Source organism: Watersipora subatra, chromosome 2 (assembly GCF_963576615.1).
Source record: "Watersipora subatra chromosome 2, tzWatSuba1.1, whole genome shotgun sequence".
NCBI lineage: Eukaryota > Metazoa > Bryozoa > Gymnolaemata > Cheilostomatida > Watersiporidae > Watersipora > Watersipora subatra.
The window spans coordinates 62,826,944-62,846,532 of NC_088709.1; the positions used below are offsets into that span (position 1 = coordinate 62,826,944).

Genomic DNA, 19,589 nt, shown 5'->3' on the forward strand with positions numbered 1-19,589 from the left:
TCAGCACTTAGCAAGCTTTTCATTCCAAAGCTTTGATAGCTACTGTATGACTGGATAGGGATAAATCTTGACAGGCAGACATCTGCTCAGACGAAAACATGCTTTGAGATTTATATAGATATTTATATAGTTTTTATAAGGTAGTATATACATGTATTCACCCTCACTAGATTGAATAGAAAATATTTTAAAGAAATGTTAACAAAGTAGTATGAAAGGAAAAAATCAGTGGTAATATACTTTAAACAAATGTGCCCCATGTATTGGTTAGATAATGCCTGATAATGTTGAGTGAGCATGCAACTCCTATACCATTTTTGCAGCGGTTTTTTTTACTAGGGAACAGTGAGGAGTTGTCTGCTTATGAAAATGTAACAAACATCTATATCAGGGTAATTTGTCATCTATTTGTAATCATCTGACAATTTTAGTGAAGAATTGATGAACAAGATTTTGTATTTAGCAGAAAAAACATTTATATAAAATAGGTTGGAAAATATGCATGAAAATAAAGGTTTCCTATCAGTAGCCAAATTCATGTACACACTGGTCAAAATTCAGTGACAGTGTTTTTTATTATTGCTATATTTGACTATATGGGATTTTTTACAGTCTTTAAAAATAGCTATACCTTGCTAAATTGATTATTTAGGGTTGCTGGGGTAGACGGTAAGCAGGAAATTTAGATGAGGAGTTGTCTGTCCAAAGTTTTGTCATGCCAGGGGTTGCTGTGGCTGAGCACTATATCTATGTAGCTGATGGCTGATGATGCACCAGTGTTAGAGCTAAAACAAAGTAGCCTAATAAATTATCATTATTGAAAATAATATAAATTTTGAAATATTTTGTTTTCTATATTACATATGTCTTATATATGTCTATAACTTGTTATGCTGCAGACAGTTATTTTCAGATAGGTAAAGCATATTAGTGCAGCGAGAAGTAGGCAAGAAAAATAACTCCCGTTGCCTATAGGAGCTGACTTCCTGCCACGAAACAACTAGGCTGCCTCACAGATGTTAACAAAGTTAATATGTGGTAAAATATTTCTCAAATCTTAAAAGGGCTGAGCATTACACCAAAGCCAATATTGTCACACCTCCCATATTCATCTATATATAGTGTATATAATTTCTCAGTGTTAGTATGTGTGTCAGTCTGTCTGGAGCTATAGCTTTAATTTACCAATGCGGACACGCGCTAGAAGTGTTTTTCGTGTGAAAATATTCTGCTCATTTATTTTCTCCATGGGCAGAGTGTTGACATTATCTCTCTGTTCCTTCAGACAGAGACAGTACGATTTCTCACTTTTACAATTGTACTGGTATCGAGAGGTTCCAGTATCATCATATTTAAGGTTTTTATAGATAGCTTCTGGTGGAACAGTATCATTGTTTATACACACACAATTCTATGCAAGAATTGTTATAATTAATTCTACATATTCAGGATTTATATTTTGTTTTCTCAGTTGGTAACAATGGTATCATTACCAAATCATCTTTCAATGTAATTGTAGCAATACCGACCTAATTTAGTTATTACTTTGCTAAATATTTCACATTTACATCTAAACATTTTTTGAGTCGTTTTTATATCCTTTTATATATTGTGCAATCGAATTTTAATAAAACTGGAAACAGGGATGTAGCTGCACATTTGAAAGTAAAATGGAATATTTGAAATTAAAAATTAAAAACATCGGTAATGATAGCAAAAAATTTATTTTTGAAAAATTTCAAAGTAGTAGCAAATGCAAAAGGTAATGTTAATTAATAATAAAATGAGCACAAATAATGTGTGCAATTGTCAAAAGGTTACAGAGAAGTGCATGTATATAGTAAGAGCAAAGGGAATAATAAAAGTGACTTGGTCTTGTGGATATAGGTGTGCTTGCGTGCGTGCGTGTGTTTTTACAAACATGGGTTTGCAATCTTCGTGAGTACTACACCAATATAAAGGGTATTTTCTAAATTATAGATTTTAATCGCAGTAGCTGAAGACACACCAAATGGAAACAGAAAACAACAATCTTTGAGTTATATATATATAAATATATATATATATATATATATATATATATATAAATTGTTACATTTTAATTACTTAGCCGCAAAGCTTAACTAGAAGGAAATTTAAAACATATACATGTACATGTACCTGTTGGAACTGGACAAGCTGAAGTGAATTGGGAGCCATCCAAGTTGACCTGATAAGCCGGCACACTTCTAGAGCAAGCAACATACTGCTGATGGGTATGGAGAGTAGGAGCAGCATACAGCACCTGAGGGTTTTTGTTGATTGGGAGGCAGCAGCTACAGATAGCCCCACAGCAGAGCACAGCAGTCCATATTGTGATTACCAACTCAGCAATAGAGATCAGCACCAGTAAGATGTTAAAAGATATAGCAGCCTTAAAAGCCTGTAAACACGTTAAAATGTTTTAAATTTCCAAGAGATTTGCATATGCATGTATATTACAAATTAATTAGTAAAAATACCAGCCAAAATTTATGTAGCCATCCGAAAAAGCATTAGACTGTTTTTATTAACGGTACAGGCTAAACTTTAAAAATGGTTCACTTTTTAAAATTTTTATTAAAAAACTTTAGAATTTTCATTTTTGAATCTCCTATATATTTTTTGGTGCTTTGAAAAATTCTAAAATTGTTGCAAACATGCTTAACTGTTAATAAAGTTGCAGTCACCAATGCAAATTGCCCTCTCTTGAAGGAAATGTTTTTTTCTTGTTTGGGCCCTGACTGCAGCTAGTTGTAATCTAATGATTGATAGCTAAACATGGTTAAGATGGTGCTGCTGTGTATCTAACCAAAAAGTGAGCTGCAATGACTTAATAAGTTAACTATTTTCTAGAAGAATATGCATTTACATCTATGTATTTATTTCTGTATCATAGCCTACAAGAGAACAAACTCTATAATGTCTGCTGAAGCTACAATTGTGTATAGTGGAATTTTTACAGTTTTGGCGCTTGAGTTGTAAAACTTTTTTACCGATGATGCCAGTAACTCACACTACCATCTATGTTTTTTATCGAAACAGTTTTTTATGGTTTTTGTAAATAGCACAAGGTAAAGTAACTCAGAAGTAACATATAACATTATTGCAAATAAATATGGTTTGATAAAAGCGATCATTAAATTTTTTACCACTTTAGTTGCCCATCTTGAACTTTTTGATCACATAATTGTTGTATGTTGTGAAAAAAATGTTTTCAGTATATCTCCTCAGGCTAGATCAACCTGATAGCACCACAACTAAATGCTTAAAATGCAGATTGTATAACTCACGCAAGTGTATTATTGTTAGCAGCAAGGTGCTATGCAAAGCAAGTTTATAAATATTGTTAGACTGTGTGGGAAAAACAGATAAAAACTGGATTGAATTGAAAGAAAAATTTCAGGTCCTACATTCTACTGCAAAAATAAACACTTACTGAGCAAGAACCGTAGTAGTAGTAACTGCCACAGCTGTAAGACGCATTAATAGCAAGACCCGTAGAGGCCATTGAAATTAGCGGTAGAAAAACTAGAGCTGAGCTGACGATGTTGAGCACCATAGTAGCTGTGATCTACAGCAAAAAGTTATTTTTATGTACAACTATAATATATTGTTGCAACATTTAATTACTACTGGGGTAGAATGTCAAATAATTCTAAAACAATAAATACTTTGAACCAAACAAACAAACTTCACAATTACTGTTTTGTTTTGTTTGCTGTCTACAGTACTGGAGAATATAAAGTAGTTAATATATTAGACTCGATAAACCTTATAAATATATTGTAGTTGTATTTGTACATATACATATACAGTACATATACGTATACCTATACATATGCATGTTATATGTGATACAAATACGTGTCGCATACTGTGCGATACAGATCCGTATGTATATATATTCGTATATGTATGCGTATACATATATATATATATATATTTATATATATATATATACATATATATGTATATATATATGCAATATACGTACTCAAACGTACTCAATATACCTCATAAATATATTGTAATTGTATTTATACATAGCCACATACATATACATAAATTGCACAGTATGCGATAAGAGTATGTATTGCATAGGCGATACATATGCATACATACACATAGAGTTGGGTCTAGTTTGCACTGACATCATAACATGCCTTTAGTGTATTATACGTAATTGTTATTGATACTATGCTTTGCCTAAGCAAAGTAACAATTAGCAAATGTCAAATTCCATATTAGTATAATGTATATGTATGAACTACTACAATCTGACTTTACCACATGGTTGGAATTAGAAAAAATCATAAAGGTTGATTTAGCTCAAACCGATTTAATATATTGATTGGTATAATAAGAAATTATATCCAGTTTACCACAATTGCTGCAACATCACTCACCCAACCACTAGTGTTATGCTTTGTAGCACCGATTCCGATTCCTCCAGCAATAACAAACTACAAACAAGGTCATATTTAGTAAAGGTGTTTCTCATTGTTTGTGTTTGTTTTACAACATCAAAACTGTGCAAAACCTAAAACCCCATTTGTAAATATAGTTTCATACATTAGTTCAGCGTTTTCAGCATTGAAACCTTATTAGAACCTCATTGTGAATGCTCTTGAAGTTGTCAAGTATGTTTTAACAAAGTAAATCACTATGCAAAGGATAACTTTCCCTCATTACCATTGGGCAGAAAATAACTCAGCGGTAGACTAAAGAGGCCAGGACATATATTTATTGCATCACTAACAGGTTAGTGTGTCAAAAAATGTCAGTAAACATTCTTTAAACAGCCATAACAAATGTTGATGCTGCTACACAAATTGCAGTTATGTTATAGGTTAAATGGATGTGACATAGTAGACTATGTGGCATGATAGACTATGTGATTTGGTAGATTATGTGATATGGTAGACTATGTGATATGGTAGACTATGTGATATGGTTAGACTAAGTGATATGATAGACTATGTGATACAGTAGACAATGTGATATGGTAGACTATGTGATATGGTAGACTATGTGATGCGGTAGACTATGTGATATGGTAGACTATGTGATATGGTAGATTATGTGATATGGTAGACTATGTGAAATGGTAGACTTTGTGATATGGTAGACTATGTGATATGGTAGACTATGTGATATGGTAGACTATGTGATATAGTAGATTATGTGATATGGTAGATTATGTGACATGGTAGACTATGTGATTTTGTAGTAGGCACATAAATTAATAAATTCCAGCTCTGGTTTCTGTTGACCTGTTTGTAGTCAAAGGCTCATATTTTTGCGCAGTAAAATCGCTAGAGCCTTGAGCAAAACGATTTTTTTTCATATTTGGTCTTTTGAGAATTCAATGATGAAATTCCCAAAAAACTTAAAAGGCTGCAGATTGTTAAGTAGAATGCTTGGTCACCTTTATTTTTAGGTTGTTACCTTAAAAAGGATATGCATTTTTTTTAAATAATTTTTTTCTACAAGCTCGCAGAAAGATAGCAAGTAAATTGAACAATTATGATATATATTATTATATATATATATAAACTTTGAGTAAAATTTCTACACAGAGTGCTCGATATTGTAAAATAGAGCCTGTTATACAAAAACGAAAGTTGAAAACTTATGGTTAAAACACTTTTATTACTCATAGTTTTATGCTCTGAGGGAGCAATCATCAGATGATCATCATTCTGATGATTACTCCCTCAGAGCATGAAACTTAGTAATAAAAGTGTTTTAACCATAAGTTTTAAACTTCCGTTTCTGTATATATATATACATTTATATATATATATATATATATATATATACAGTACAATATTATACAGTACTTTCGTTTCTGTACAATATATATATAAATATATATATGTATATATATAAATATATATACTTGTATTTATACACATAACTAAGTTACTAGAGTTGAGAATTTGTCTGCCAGATTTTTGTTGTTACCCTGATTATCTATTATCGGTGTAACGGCAAGTGTATTCGACGTACTTTTATAAACAACATTGAGTTGTTAGCAGACCTTTTTTATGATATGCCTTCAAAAAAAACCATAACTTTCATCAAAGTTAGTGTTTTTTTCTCACATTAACATATAAGATTTGGAAACCTCCTAGACAGACGTCCATGAGAAAGATTAATTAACAATGTCAAAATCTGGTTAACTTTGATTTCTGATTTCTAAATTGTCTCAGTTGATGCTGACATTAAATAGCATATATTTAACCTAATTAAAAAAATAAGTTTTCCAGAACTCCACATATATTATATATATATATTATATATATAATATATATATAATATATATATATATGTATATATATAATATATATAATATATATACATATACATATACATGTATATATTTATGTGATTATATATTATATGTATATATATGATTATATCTATATGATTATATGTACTATGATATATATTATATATATGATCAGTAAACATTAAGTATTCAAATTTAGAAGTTTGATTATTGGTATCACTTGTTTTATTACTAATGACATAGGCGGAGAAATAGTTAAAATGAAAATGTGAAAGTTTGATCGTAAAATTATAATAATATTGCCAGTGTAAAGATATATGTATATCTTAATTATGTTCTTTTTATTTTGCAAAGTAATTCACTTTCAATATGTGTACCAGGCATAAATGTGTTTTTTTGTCATATATTTTGTCATGACCAAGGAACTTTATCAAATAGATAACTTGTAAACATTGTCATAGTTCATTATAACTCACATATATTCCACTCCAGATACCATAACCAGTGATTGAGAACCAGCCAGTATACGCGCTGGGTTCGACAATTATCAGAATGATTCCAAGCAGAATGCAAAGTATTCCCATTAATACTTGAGTGTCTGACAACCTTTAACAGAACAACCTCTCTTTCAGATTGTCAACATATAACTATCTGCAACTCATAAGTAATTCAACGTGTCAATGATTTACAATTTTTTAAGGAGAAGCACAACAATTGTTTTCTGAAACTATTGAAAATTTTCTTAAAAGGACAAATTTTTTTCAACAATATTTAAACTATGTTTTAGCAAAGCACCAATTAAAAAGTTTGATGAACAGTTTCGGATTATAGTTATTATGCGTATTACCCCAACGGACAAATTTTGCTCATGCGCAGGGCAAAAGTTTCTATTTTACCATCGACATGTTCCATTTTTACTTCTTCGCACATTTCTCCTAGTTATTTTTGTACTCTTCTTCATTTTACTTTTCTCAAGTGTAGAATGAGTAAAGCTGTAGTTTCATAATACATATTGCCATTGTGATGTCATCCGTTTGTAACACCATATATAACATTTTGTAAATGTTTGGTTAAGGATATGGTATTTACTTATAACTTATTTATTATATAATTTTGGTCGTTAGCTTTAAATTCCAACCCTGTTAAAAAGTGAATAGCCAGTGTCCAAATTAAAAAAAAAATTTTTTCAAACAAACGATCAGCTGACAAATACTTTTTTGGCTAAATAAGAGTGAAGTCGCCTTTAAAAGACCAGCTCTTTTTGTTTTATTCAAAATTTTAGAGCTTTACCTGTTGCCTACCAGTGTATAACACCATAATACCGTGTAAATTAGTCAACTAATCGATTTATTTACCCTCTCATTTTGGTCAGAGCTGTTGCCTTCAGTTTATAACCTTGTCCTTGAGGATTTTGTGTGACAATTGTAACACCAGGTTGTGCAGCATACTGTTGCCGTAGGGGCTGTTGTGGTGGGTGTTGTGTTGGTTGCTGCATTTGCTGTTGATATTCCATTGTGGATGTTAGAGGCTCGGAAGTGAAACTTCTTCTGAAAATCAAATAAACTCAATATCATGCTTTCCAGTTCAGTACTATAACAGTATGCAACCTAATTTGATTTTTCTTTTTAGAAAGTGTCAGTTGGTTGAATGACATGTTGCAGAGGACAAGTTTATTTGAGCTAAATTGTTAGAAAAAGGCTAGCTTCATTTGGCTTAAAGGTAAAAAAAATGGACTAGTTATTTGTTAATGTAAAGTTGATGCACTGTTCTCTGAGCTTCTGTAGCTGTTTTTCCATAATGTGCTAATTTTCTTCGTATGGCGTAGTAATTTTTTACTGTATTGAAAGCTCTTCAAGTCTCCAGTAAAGCTCAACAGATGAGCTGATTAATGTTGTCTGCTTTTATTAATCATAACACACCATGCTGTCAAATACATTAATAGAATATACATTGATAGAAAGTTAGATTTATATGAATTTCAAAGCATGATAAAACTAAGAAAGTTATTTTAAACTGACAAAAATTACTGGTTCTTTTAAAGTTCGCTTGCGCAAACTCAATTTAATTTAGAAAAATGACATACAGCTGCTTAATAAGACTTGAGTATTTCAAGCTGAACAATGATTGTACATTGCGGGTTTTCTTTACTCTTCAGCATCATGTTGCTTTGATAAGGACTTCTTATTCAATTTCTTGACTCACTACACATAATGGCGTCCTTATCCAATTAGAATACTTGCTAAATCGGGTTGCTAGGTGATGAGAATTCCATCAATTGTAGTTATTACTCGTGATAGATGTTGTTGCAATCTCGTACGCTTTGTAATGGGTTAAGATGGGGTTTGCTAAATATTCACTAATGTAACAACAGCAGTGAGCAAGCTGAGGAAATGTAGCAAAGCAGTTAAAGCTGACATTTGACCTAATAAAAAATCCTCCCAATAATGTTGAAGGGTAGGGATTGGTCAAATAAGAGAAAGTATTAAAAATTAACAAGCAAAATGTCATAATACCCAAGCAAACAACCACAAATGATCATCTGACCTAAAAAAAACTACTAAAATCAAAATGCAGATATGCTATACGGGATGGTATGTGTCAGTGTGTATGATCAGCGATGTTATCAGTTAAGAGTAGATGTGATAGATAACTGTATGGCGGAAGCAACCTAATATATTTGATGCAAATAAAGGTGTGATTAAATCTAATAACATGTCATAATTGTTGTTTTTGATACTTACACTTCTATCAGAACTATCAGGGCTAGTTTATGTATGATGACAGAAGTTCCAGTGTGAGTTTTGTACTCCTTACCTGTGCGGAAGTTCTGATACTGGAAGTCTACTTGCCAAATGATACCACTCTTTTTCGAATAGCTTTGGATAATTATGATAGATACTGAAAGATTGTTCCAATCCTTCCAAAACCTGTCAAAATCAAATCTCGTTTCTTTTTCTATGACTTTGCACTTTTCCTTTGCTAACAGGGCTGCAACTAGTTCAAACTGAGGCATTGCAACGCGTGACTTTGAAAGAATATACCTGCAAAAGTATAAATTATGTCATTTGGTGAATTGCATGGATCATTCTCCTCAATGCATGATGCCACAATCAGATTGCTTATTATCTTCTTTGAGAGAAAGGGGTAGCATCCCGGAAAGCATTGTCCTAATGTTCTAGACAGTTAGCTCGAATATGCCCTTTGGTGATAACCGTAGCGTCATTACCAAGTAGGATGTCTACCTTTGCCTCATTTCGCAGTAGGGCTTCCAAATCATTTACCTTTGGAAAGAGGAATTGAAGTGCATTTCAGGTTGAGACTTCGGACTTGCCTAGTTATTTCTTCCATGCCATAAGCAATCACAAGCACTGTTCTTCTGTCGTTACTAGATGAATAATGCAAATAGTAGATTGGTGCTCTGTGACACTGTTTCCGACCATAGTGATTCGTAACTGTACCTTTCCCACCTTTTCACCATTCAGCTTTTTGCCAGAGTTTATTGCAACATAGATGGCATTAGACCATCCTGCATAGAACACTACTGTTTTATTAAGATATCCTGCAACTGGGACACTCTGGATTGGGAGAGTCTATTCAAACTGAATACAACCAATACCAAATTGGTTGTACTCCTTTTTGAATGGTTGGTACTGGCATAACTTTCAGCAGTGTATTTAAGTAATCACTGCTTATTAGCTTTTTGTCTGGTCTCTATCTGCACAGCTTTAGTTTCTAACTTTAAATTCTAATGCTGTTGAAAATATGCTTAGCCGTTGTCCAATTAAAGACAAACTATCTTTTGATAATTTAAAGGTGAGTTGATAAATACTTTTTTGCTAAATAGATTTTTAGCCGCTTTAAAAGAGTCGCTCAGTTTGTTGTTTTGTTGTATTTGAACTTTTAGGGCTTTACCAGTCGTCTACCAATCTGTAACATCATAATACAGTGCAAATTAATCAACTAAATGATCTACTCACCCTTTCATTTGGGTCAGGGCTGTTGCCTTCAGTTTATAACTGTCTTCTTGATTATTTTGTGTGACAATTTTAACACCAGGCTGTGCAGTGTGCTGTGGTTGTGGTGGTTTCTGTAGCGGTTGTTGTAGTGGTTGTTGTGTTGGGTGCCATGGTGGTTGCTGTGGCTGCTGCATTTGTGTTTGATCTTCCATTGTAGCTGTTGAAGGCTCAGAAGTAAAAGTTGTTCTAAAAATCCAATAAACTTTATATCATGCTTTCCAGTTCAATACTATAATAGTTTGTAATTAAATTTGATTTGTCTTTTTAGAAAGTGTCAGCTGGTCAAATAATGTATTGCAAATGACAAGTTTATTTGAGTTATTTTAGATAAATTGGTAAAGAAGAACTAGCTTCATTTTGCCTAAAGTTCAAAAAAGCAGGCTGGTTGTTTGTTAATAGAAGATCAGACCAAAATCTTTTTAACGTTCTGTTAAAATTATTAATTTATTTTGTTATTTTGATGAGATTTTGTGGAATGGTAAATAACAAATGGCTGACTCTGTGTACACATAACTATAATTTTTTACACTCATAAAAACTTGTTTCCTTATTTCTGTTAACCCAAGTTATTGTAATATCTGCTGAACCTCGGGTTTCTAACCAGAGACCTTGAAGCTTAAGCATCAACCTGGAAAGTATTGGTGGCTTCAAACAATACTTTTCTGTAACTCAGTTGTGTAGATTGCTGGCAGTATTTTGGCAAGCCACATTTAATGTGTAGATGGAATTGAACTGAATGTATTCTGCCTGCTGAAATTGCATTTGTTGTTATATGCCGACACTTTTCAATCACCTCTACGGTTAAGACTTATTGGTTTTTTGGAAGGAGACCCAGGCTCGAATATACATCTCCTCTTGAGTTAAAAAAGGAGAGAGAACACTTTTTTTATTTATATATATAATTTTTTGTTCTCATGTAACTGTCAAAAATAACTATTAATTTTTGGTCACCCTGACTGAGTCACAGTGGTGTTCAATTAGAGGTTTTACGGTATATATATAGTTGTATATAACTTTATATATCACGTGATGAAGATTCATTTAATTTGCTCTCCTAACTTGCTATTTCATTTTGTATTTGGAAACACTATGTTGTCTTGTTACTTAATCAGGTATTTAAATGCACTGTGTTTTCTCATTACCTTATTTTGTAATTGTATACGGTATCTTCTCTTTTTACCTAATCTTGTAGTAGAAAACTTTGTCATGAAAACATTCGCGGCCTAATTTTAGATAGGGGAAACCGCTTGCTGCATTTATGATTCATCCATTATAGTAAATCAACCAAAGGAAATAAATACCAATCAATCGGTTAAATTAAAAATCAAACAGCTGAGATATCAAAACTTGCTCAAAAAATGTTGGCTATTTAACCATTGGAAAGCAACTAGTCTGAAAAGATGGTAAATTATAAAGCCTTTTCCATTAGGCTAGGCTTCATTACTGGTCAGCCATGTTGTTTATATTCAGCAGGATACTGAAGCTCAGGAAATGAATAAGATAGTGTTTAGGGTGATCCATTTACAAATCAGTGCAAGTTAGTGAATGCAAATTAACTTATCGCACAGAAGGTTTAACCTGCATATTTATTGATCTATTAGCTTTAAACTAATGATATAGTACAACAAGGACTGACTAAACTAAAAATAAACATGGCTAAGGTTTAATTAGCTGTAAATCATTCTTCCTTCTCAGAACTTCCTCACCGCAAATTGTATTGGCAGCAATACAATCCAGCAATTCAAAAAACAGTGATTAGGTTTAACCAATAACAAGAATTGCTCAATATTATAGCTTGCTCTTGTAGCCTTTTGATAAATAGACTGACAGTGTAGACTGAGTAGACTCTGAGTAGAATGGCAGCCTGCAGGTGTACCAGTTTTTGTACCTCTGAACTGAATGGTTATGCTCGTAACTGATGAAATGTCTCTCCAAGTTTGTACTATCATACCCCACCATTTAAGTTTACATAACACATGTTCTACTGTTATTGATAAATTTATTGATAGGTCATTAAATAGGTTGCTTTTAATTTTGTGATTAGAAATGTAGTAACATGGCTTTGTAAAAAGTTAATTTTGAATTACAGAAATAATAAAAAAATTTAAAAAAAGTTAATCATTTAAAATCTTATCGTGTGGCCTTACAAGGTAATGGCTTGAAACAGCCATTACCTTGCAACATCAATTAACCATATCTACATGTATTTCTATAATTAGTTTAAAAACTTTATATATCTGTTTCGACGTTAGAAATGACGTGAAGGTATATTTATTTTTTGTTTTTTAATATTCGATTAGCTGTATCACTGTTAATAAAGCTCCCATTATTCTAACTTGTGTTAATTGAAGTCTGCCTAAATCCTGAATGGTTGTGGCAGTTTATCTTATACAGCCGAGAAGACATCAAGTTGCCAAAGGGAGCTCGGTGTTCATATGACCATAGACGACCAAAACCATTTAAAAGTTTAGCATATGCAACAGAGACTCTACGTTGGTTGCCATGACAAAACTTTAACAAATAGAATTAATGATGACTTATTAAGTCGACTTCAGATGAATCCAGACAACTACCTCCTATATTTAAGAGCAATGGTAAACTCATGGCTTTTAAAATGAACTCTGAATTATACAAAATGATAAACTCTAAGCTCTGAAAGCTCGGTGAAAAGGAATTTTATCTGACTGTTGCATCATTATTGCTTATACACACTATGCCAAGTTTATTATATAATGTACTATTAATACTGTTCTAGAACATTCTAATGATTTATTATTATACGTAAACTGTGAACTACTGTATGTAAGCTGTAAACTATATAAGCTGTATTATTCGGTTGTATTAAAACTCTTGCTACAGTGAGTCGGTGTCGTAGTCCGGTTCTATTTGCGTAGTATTAATATAATCATAACAATTGGAAAATATTCATCAATCTAATTCGGTGGTTGTATATATATAAATATAAAATGCTGAAAAAAACTAATAGATTTTTGTCACACTTACCCTTTGCTTTATGCCAATTAAAGCTGTGGAATTGAAACCGGTTTCTCAGTATTTCTCCATGTATTTTATCAAATTTACTGAATGAAATGTAAGTTTCCTTGAGAGCAGAAAATAAATGATGCTAGTACACGCAGTCACTATCACTTGAATTACTGTGACTAGTTATATTAGTGGCAGTATCACTGAATGGCGACTTCCTTCATAAGCACCCAGATTGTTTCCAGTTGTGGTTTCCCTCAACAGGTTTTTCAATTACTGTCACTTGTTACAATATTTCACAACAATTTTTAAACTGGAAATCTAAGCCATAGAGCTATACAAGAGCAGCTGAATGAATTAACTGCAGGTGACCTTTGGGTGACCAAAAAATAAGGAAGATGATATTATTTTCATGTACTTTCCTTGCTATTAAAAATTGTTTTTTATCTTATAGAAAGGCATGGCAGTGTTTTCTACTAAGCAATAGCGCGCAATCTTAACACCAACAGTTTTTTGTTTAGCAAATGCTGTTGCAGTAATAGAGTTAATCCTGTGCGAGTGAAGGTTACTAGCAGAAGACAACTCCGAATTTATAAACTCTTATTGCCTCAATTGCTTATTGTCTATCCACCACTAGTATTTAATATTGTTTTTATTCATAGTATTTCAATCATACTTTAGAGAATATACATATACGAACTATAATTATGCATTTGTAAACTGTTATTACCTTTATCTAATGTAGTTAGCTACATGTAGTTGGTTCATTTCTGCTCAATTTTATTTACACACAAAAAGTTTGAGCCTATCAGCTACTTGTCCCAATAAGATGCTTTTGGAGAAGTACTGTAACTGATTTAGTCTAAACTTAGACAGTTGAGGCACGTGTTACCAAGTTAAGAAGTATTGCATTCAAGTGATGACACTTTATTTTGGCCCAGTTTAAATTATTGGATAACCTTTAAAACATATATTGCATTTTAAAATGTTATTGTGTTACTTTTTTAACCTAATTTTAAACTAGCCTGAACTAGATAGTGTTAGCCCTGATGAAAAAACTTGACGTTAAGACGGAATGTCAGCCTTTATGTCTAGTACAGCAGGAAAAATCACTGCATGCTTTAAACTTACAAAAAGCAAACTTCAAGTAAGAAGCATTCCACAACCCTCACCTCTAACTTTTTAACTCTTTTTTTGAGATTTTTACATTTGAAAACATATTTATTTTTTGGCAAAATAGCTAAGGAAACTCCACATTTTTTTTGGCCTTTTATCTATTTTAACGTCAAAGAAATGAACAACTACACTTTATATAAGCCGGCCTATAACTAGCTAGTATATACAGCTCTATTAGTAAGATGGTATCAACTTGACAGATCACTCACTTCTCAGTAGAAAAGAAATGCAAAGATGGTTTGTGAATCACGCAATACTAAACGCATGATCTAATCCTAATGAGCCCTGCGTTTGTACTGTTTTTTATGCTTGACTGCACAAGTTAAATATCATTATGAAAAAAAAACAAGTTGTTTTGTTAGAGTTATGCTCATACTCAAAATTACAGCTGATATTTTATCGAATGGATAGCCTTGCTAGAATCAACCAAATGGGGATGTTTTAGTAAGCCCTAAAATTGTTTTGGTAAAAAGAGCCACAACTCCAGAAAATATAGTTTCTTAGCTGCTTATTATGATAACCTACTCTAATGTCCAAAATTGTCATCTGTAGCTCTACCTATAGAAAATATTTTGCATTTAGTAAACTCAAAAGTGGTAGTCAATTTTTACATAAAATATAAATTGTAATAATTAACTACAAGTTACTGAATTATATTACAAAAGAAAACTTTTTTTTGGTCGAGATAAAGCTTTTCCAAAAGCCGATCTTTCCCAAAGCTTAGGTTTATTAATTGTTAAAACTATCAGTATATACAGACAGATAGTTTATCAATGATCACATATCTTGCTACGAGGAATTAAATACAGAAATTAAAAGGTACAAGTTATTGGTAAATCTAATTATTTTGTTTCACATAAAGTCTTCCTTCCCAAAGTCATAAAATTAGATACAAATTTATCTGTGCAAACATTTGATCGCGCTTTACAAACCTGCTTGTTCTGTTTTGTAACCAATATTTATGTTAAAACATAATCATTCAGCTGCTTGATTCTGAGTGTACAACTAACAGATAAGATTAAACTTTTGGTTGCTTAGAGATTCAACTATGATTTATTGAACTAAAAAAGTTACCCATGATGCTTTTCAGTGTTTTGTTACTAGTTGAATGTTTGTGGAAATCAAAAATTCTAATATGACAAATTCATTGCGAACACTTAGCCCTGATTTTAAGAAATGGTAATAACCAGGCACAATTTTAGGTCAACAATCATATTGGAATATAATGCTTTTAAATTTTTGCAGTAATAAAGCACCAACTTTAATAATTATCAGTCAAAGCATTTAAGTTTATGACAATAACCATACAATAACATGGAATGTTTACTTAAAGATTGTCGTGTTTTAAATTGAAACCAAAGGGCACATTATTTTTGTATGTGTTACGACTTTTCATGGCCTAACACAAAATTAATACTTAGTGGTTTTAGTTTTTACTACTTACCTACTACAATTTACAGTTTAACACTTAGAGAGAAATTTACATGCAATAGATCAATGGAGTTGCTTTTAAAGCAGCTCACAGCAAATGCAAGAGAATAGCTGTGTATTTATAATTTGTAGCATATCCAGTAGGCCGTTATGAGAAAGAGTCATCAAAATACTTAACTATTGAATAAATCAGTCTGTCACTGAATCAGAAACTATGCTGATCACTACATTTTGCTAAAAGTTTTATGATCTCTTGAAAGTTGGTTTGACAAGCATTGTGTTTCTCTCCGTTTTCATCTTATACGCACCTTGACATGGCTGTAATTACTAAAGTGACACCTCATTTTAGTTTAGCACAACCATATTTCCTTATTGGTTGGAGTGTGTTTTATCGGGTGTACTTGTGACTGCTCCTTCTTTATCCTTTAAAAAAGTTCAGATCTGTCTTAAGGGTGTTTATTGATACTTACTGAATCTCATGCTCAAAAAAAGCATACTTGTCAGAGGGGGACATCATTAAAAACAAGGATTATAAATAATTAACACACAACTTCATGCGTAGTTAGAGCTACATGTAAATATCCTACCGGAGGTTTACAGTGCTATTTTAAAATTATCCACAATAAATCCAACATGCGATGTTTGGTATTTCGGTCATTATATTCACTTACGGTTTTTTGTTTTACTTACACCGTACCTAGTACTGCAAATGTTAGAGAACTCAGTTTTTATTAACAGGAGTTGTCAAGGTAATTTCAGATTGTACATGTACAATGCTTTTAACAAAACAATGAAGGTGGACTTGCAACAAAATTCACATTACAGTTATTTGGTATCAAAAGGTTCACCATGTCTTACTCTGTTGTGTTGTAGGCGCAAAATACGCAGAAATGTTATTAAAAGCTCTTAAATCCTCAAAAACAAACAGTTAATTGCAGCCATCACAAACACGCCGTAAGTTAGAATCCCTTATTTTGATGACGTATTCAACTCGACGAGGTTATTGTTTTGACATGTGATGTTATCACGTTAAATGAAAGGCCAATAAAAAGCTCAATATAAAACATTTTGTAGCACTAGTTTATGACAAATACTTTCAGTTCTGCCAAAATGTCGTTATCAAATATAGATGCTTGCAACTTTACAATTCTGGTGCACCTTGGTCTAATCATCTAGTCGTAATCCGATCATGTGACCCATACTTCCTGTCAATTAGGGTGAACAACTTCTGCAGCATTTTTTGACTATTAAAGGTGATCAACAGGCTACTCATTTGTACCAGAAGATGTTATGCACTCCTTCAGGCTAAGGTTAAGAAAGAAACTCATTTTTAGGCTAAGTTATGATATATCAGTGTTCAAAGTGACAACATTACAATGATGATGAAATAGACCCATAAGGACAATATACATGGTATTTTTGAATCTGTGAGGTATATTTGTGAAAGTGTTTTAACTAATGAGGTTGCATGAAAGTTTAAAAAGAATCACATCATGTGGAACTCTGTCCCATTTGAGCCATTTTGGGGAGGGATTCCAACCTACAGCGTTTTCGTGATGGCTGCAATTAACTGTTCAATTTTTAGCTTTTAAGAGCTTATAATTACATTTCCACATATTTTGCTCCTACAACACAACAGAGTAAGACATGGTAAATCTTGTGATATCAAATAATTGTGCTGTGAGCTTTGTTGTGAGTCAAACTTTAAAAATATATATACATATATATATATATATATATATATATATATATATATATATATATTGTAGCATATATATTTTTCATATTGTAGCATATATTCACTTACCCTACATTATATAGAAAATATTTAACATATATTTTAACAAAGTGGTTTAAAAGAAAACAAGCCAACAGTAATATTTTAATGCAAATGCCTTATGCATTGGTTGGATATTGCCTAGTTATGCTAAATGAGTAAGCAACTACTATACCATTTATAAAGCTTTTGGCATTAGGAAACAGTAAGAAGTTGTGTGTTCATTGAAATTTAGCAAACATTGATATCAGGGTAACCCTAAATGTCATCTATTTGTAATCATTGGCCAATTCTAAAAAAGAATCGAGAAAAGATGTTTTTATTTAGCTGAGAATGATTATATAAGAGAGATTATAATATATGCATAACAATAAGGATTTCTTACAAGTAAACAAAATCATGTACGCACAGATTGAGATTCAGTGACAATGTTTCTTATTATGGTTAGTATTTGACTATATGGGAATTGAACATGGCTCTATCTTGCTAAACCAATTATTTGGGCTTGCTAGGGTAGGTTGCAGGTTGGAAATTTGGATGAGGATTTGTCTGTCCAATATTATGATACGCCGAGGGGGTTGCTGCTACTGAGCGCTATAACCAACAGATGGCTGCTGATGGACCAGTGTAGGAGCTAAAACAAAATAATAGTCTGAAATTATTAAAGATATATTTTAAATGATTTTATTTTCTATATTACATGTGTTTTATATAGATCAATATATTTTTATACTACAGACAGTTCTTGCAAGAAACAGGTTACTGTTGCAGCAGAAGCCATTAAAACTTTGAATACAACCATACTTGTACAAATGCAAAAGTGAGATAGCGAACAGTCTTTGCCTATTACTTTGTGTTACTGAACGGAGAGAGAATTTAGAGGCTCTTCCTAATCCTAATAATACAATTGTGCTCTTAAAAAGTATGTAGTTTTTACAGATTTCCTAATCGAAATTTAGGAAAAATCTAAAATAGAAGTCTAAGCGTACATTTAAAGTTAAAATAACACATTTGAACATAACAAAAACAAAATTGGATATGGTAGCATAAAAAATAGGTTTTAAAAATAATCTCAAATAAACAAAAAATGCAAAAGGTAATGTTAATTATTAATAGTAAGCGCATATTTATGGTGTGCAATCGTAAAAAGGATACAGAAATGTATATAGTAAGAGCAAATAGAATGATAAAAGTGGTTTAGCCGTGTGGTTAGATGCGTTCTTTTACAAACATACCGTTGCGGTTTTTGAGAGTTCTAAACCAATACGAAGCATATTTTCAAAATTATAGATATTAATCCCTATAGCTGAACACACACCAAAGTACAACAAACAACATCAAAATTTTAAATATAATTATATATATTTATATATTTTACATTCTAACTGTTTAGTTGCAAAGCTTGCCCAAACCTTCATTTAAAACATTTACCTGTTGGAACCGAACCAGCTGCAGTGAATTGGGAGCCACCCAAGTTGATACGCTGCGTTGGCACAGTTCTAGGATAAACCACATCCTGCTGTTGAGTTTGGAAAGCAGTAGCAGTATACTGCATTTCATGGTTTGGGTGGATTGGGAGGCAGCAACTACAGATAGCTTCACAGCAGAGCACAGCACTCCATATCGTGATCACCAACTCAGCAACAGCGATCAGAACCAGCACGATGTTCAAGTACAAAGCAGCGTTCATTGCCTGCATACAAGTTGAGAGTGTTGTACGTTTTAGAGACTGTCATCTATATTGCTAACACATTGGTGCAAATACCAGCCAACATTTTATGGTTCATCTAAAAAGCATCGAACTATTTTTATTAGAGCTGCACAACGATTATAAAAATTAATCGCCATTAATAACTGGTCTTAACCAGTTAATCTTCGATTAATCTTAGAA

At 32.2% G+C, this 19,589-nt stretch overlaps 1 protein-coding gene across 1 annotated transcript; it reads right to left on the reverse strand.

Moving 5' to 3' along the window:
- Nucleotides 1-213: 213 nt before the first annotated feature.
- On the reverse strand, nucleotides 214-13,467 carry LOC137388433 (uncharacterized). The gene is made up of 8 exons (XM_068074919.1): nucleotides 13,336-13,467; nucleotides 10,294-10,518; nucleotides 7,672-7,863; nucleotides 6,793-6,922; nucleotides 4,428-4,484; nucleotides 3,458-3,592; nucleotides 2,161-2,422; nucleotides 214-785 (listed from the first exon to the last, which is right to left on the reverse strand). Exons 2-8 carry the CDS (start codon nucleotides 10,482-10,484, stop codon nucleotides 748-750), a joined length of 1,005 nt encoding a protein of 334 aa, XP_067931020.1. The 5' UTR covers nucleotides 10,485-10,518; nucleotides 13,336-13,467; the 3' UTR covers nucleotides 214-747.
- Nucleotides 13,468-19,589: the final 6,122 nt, after the last annotated feature.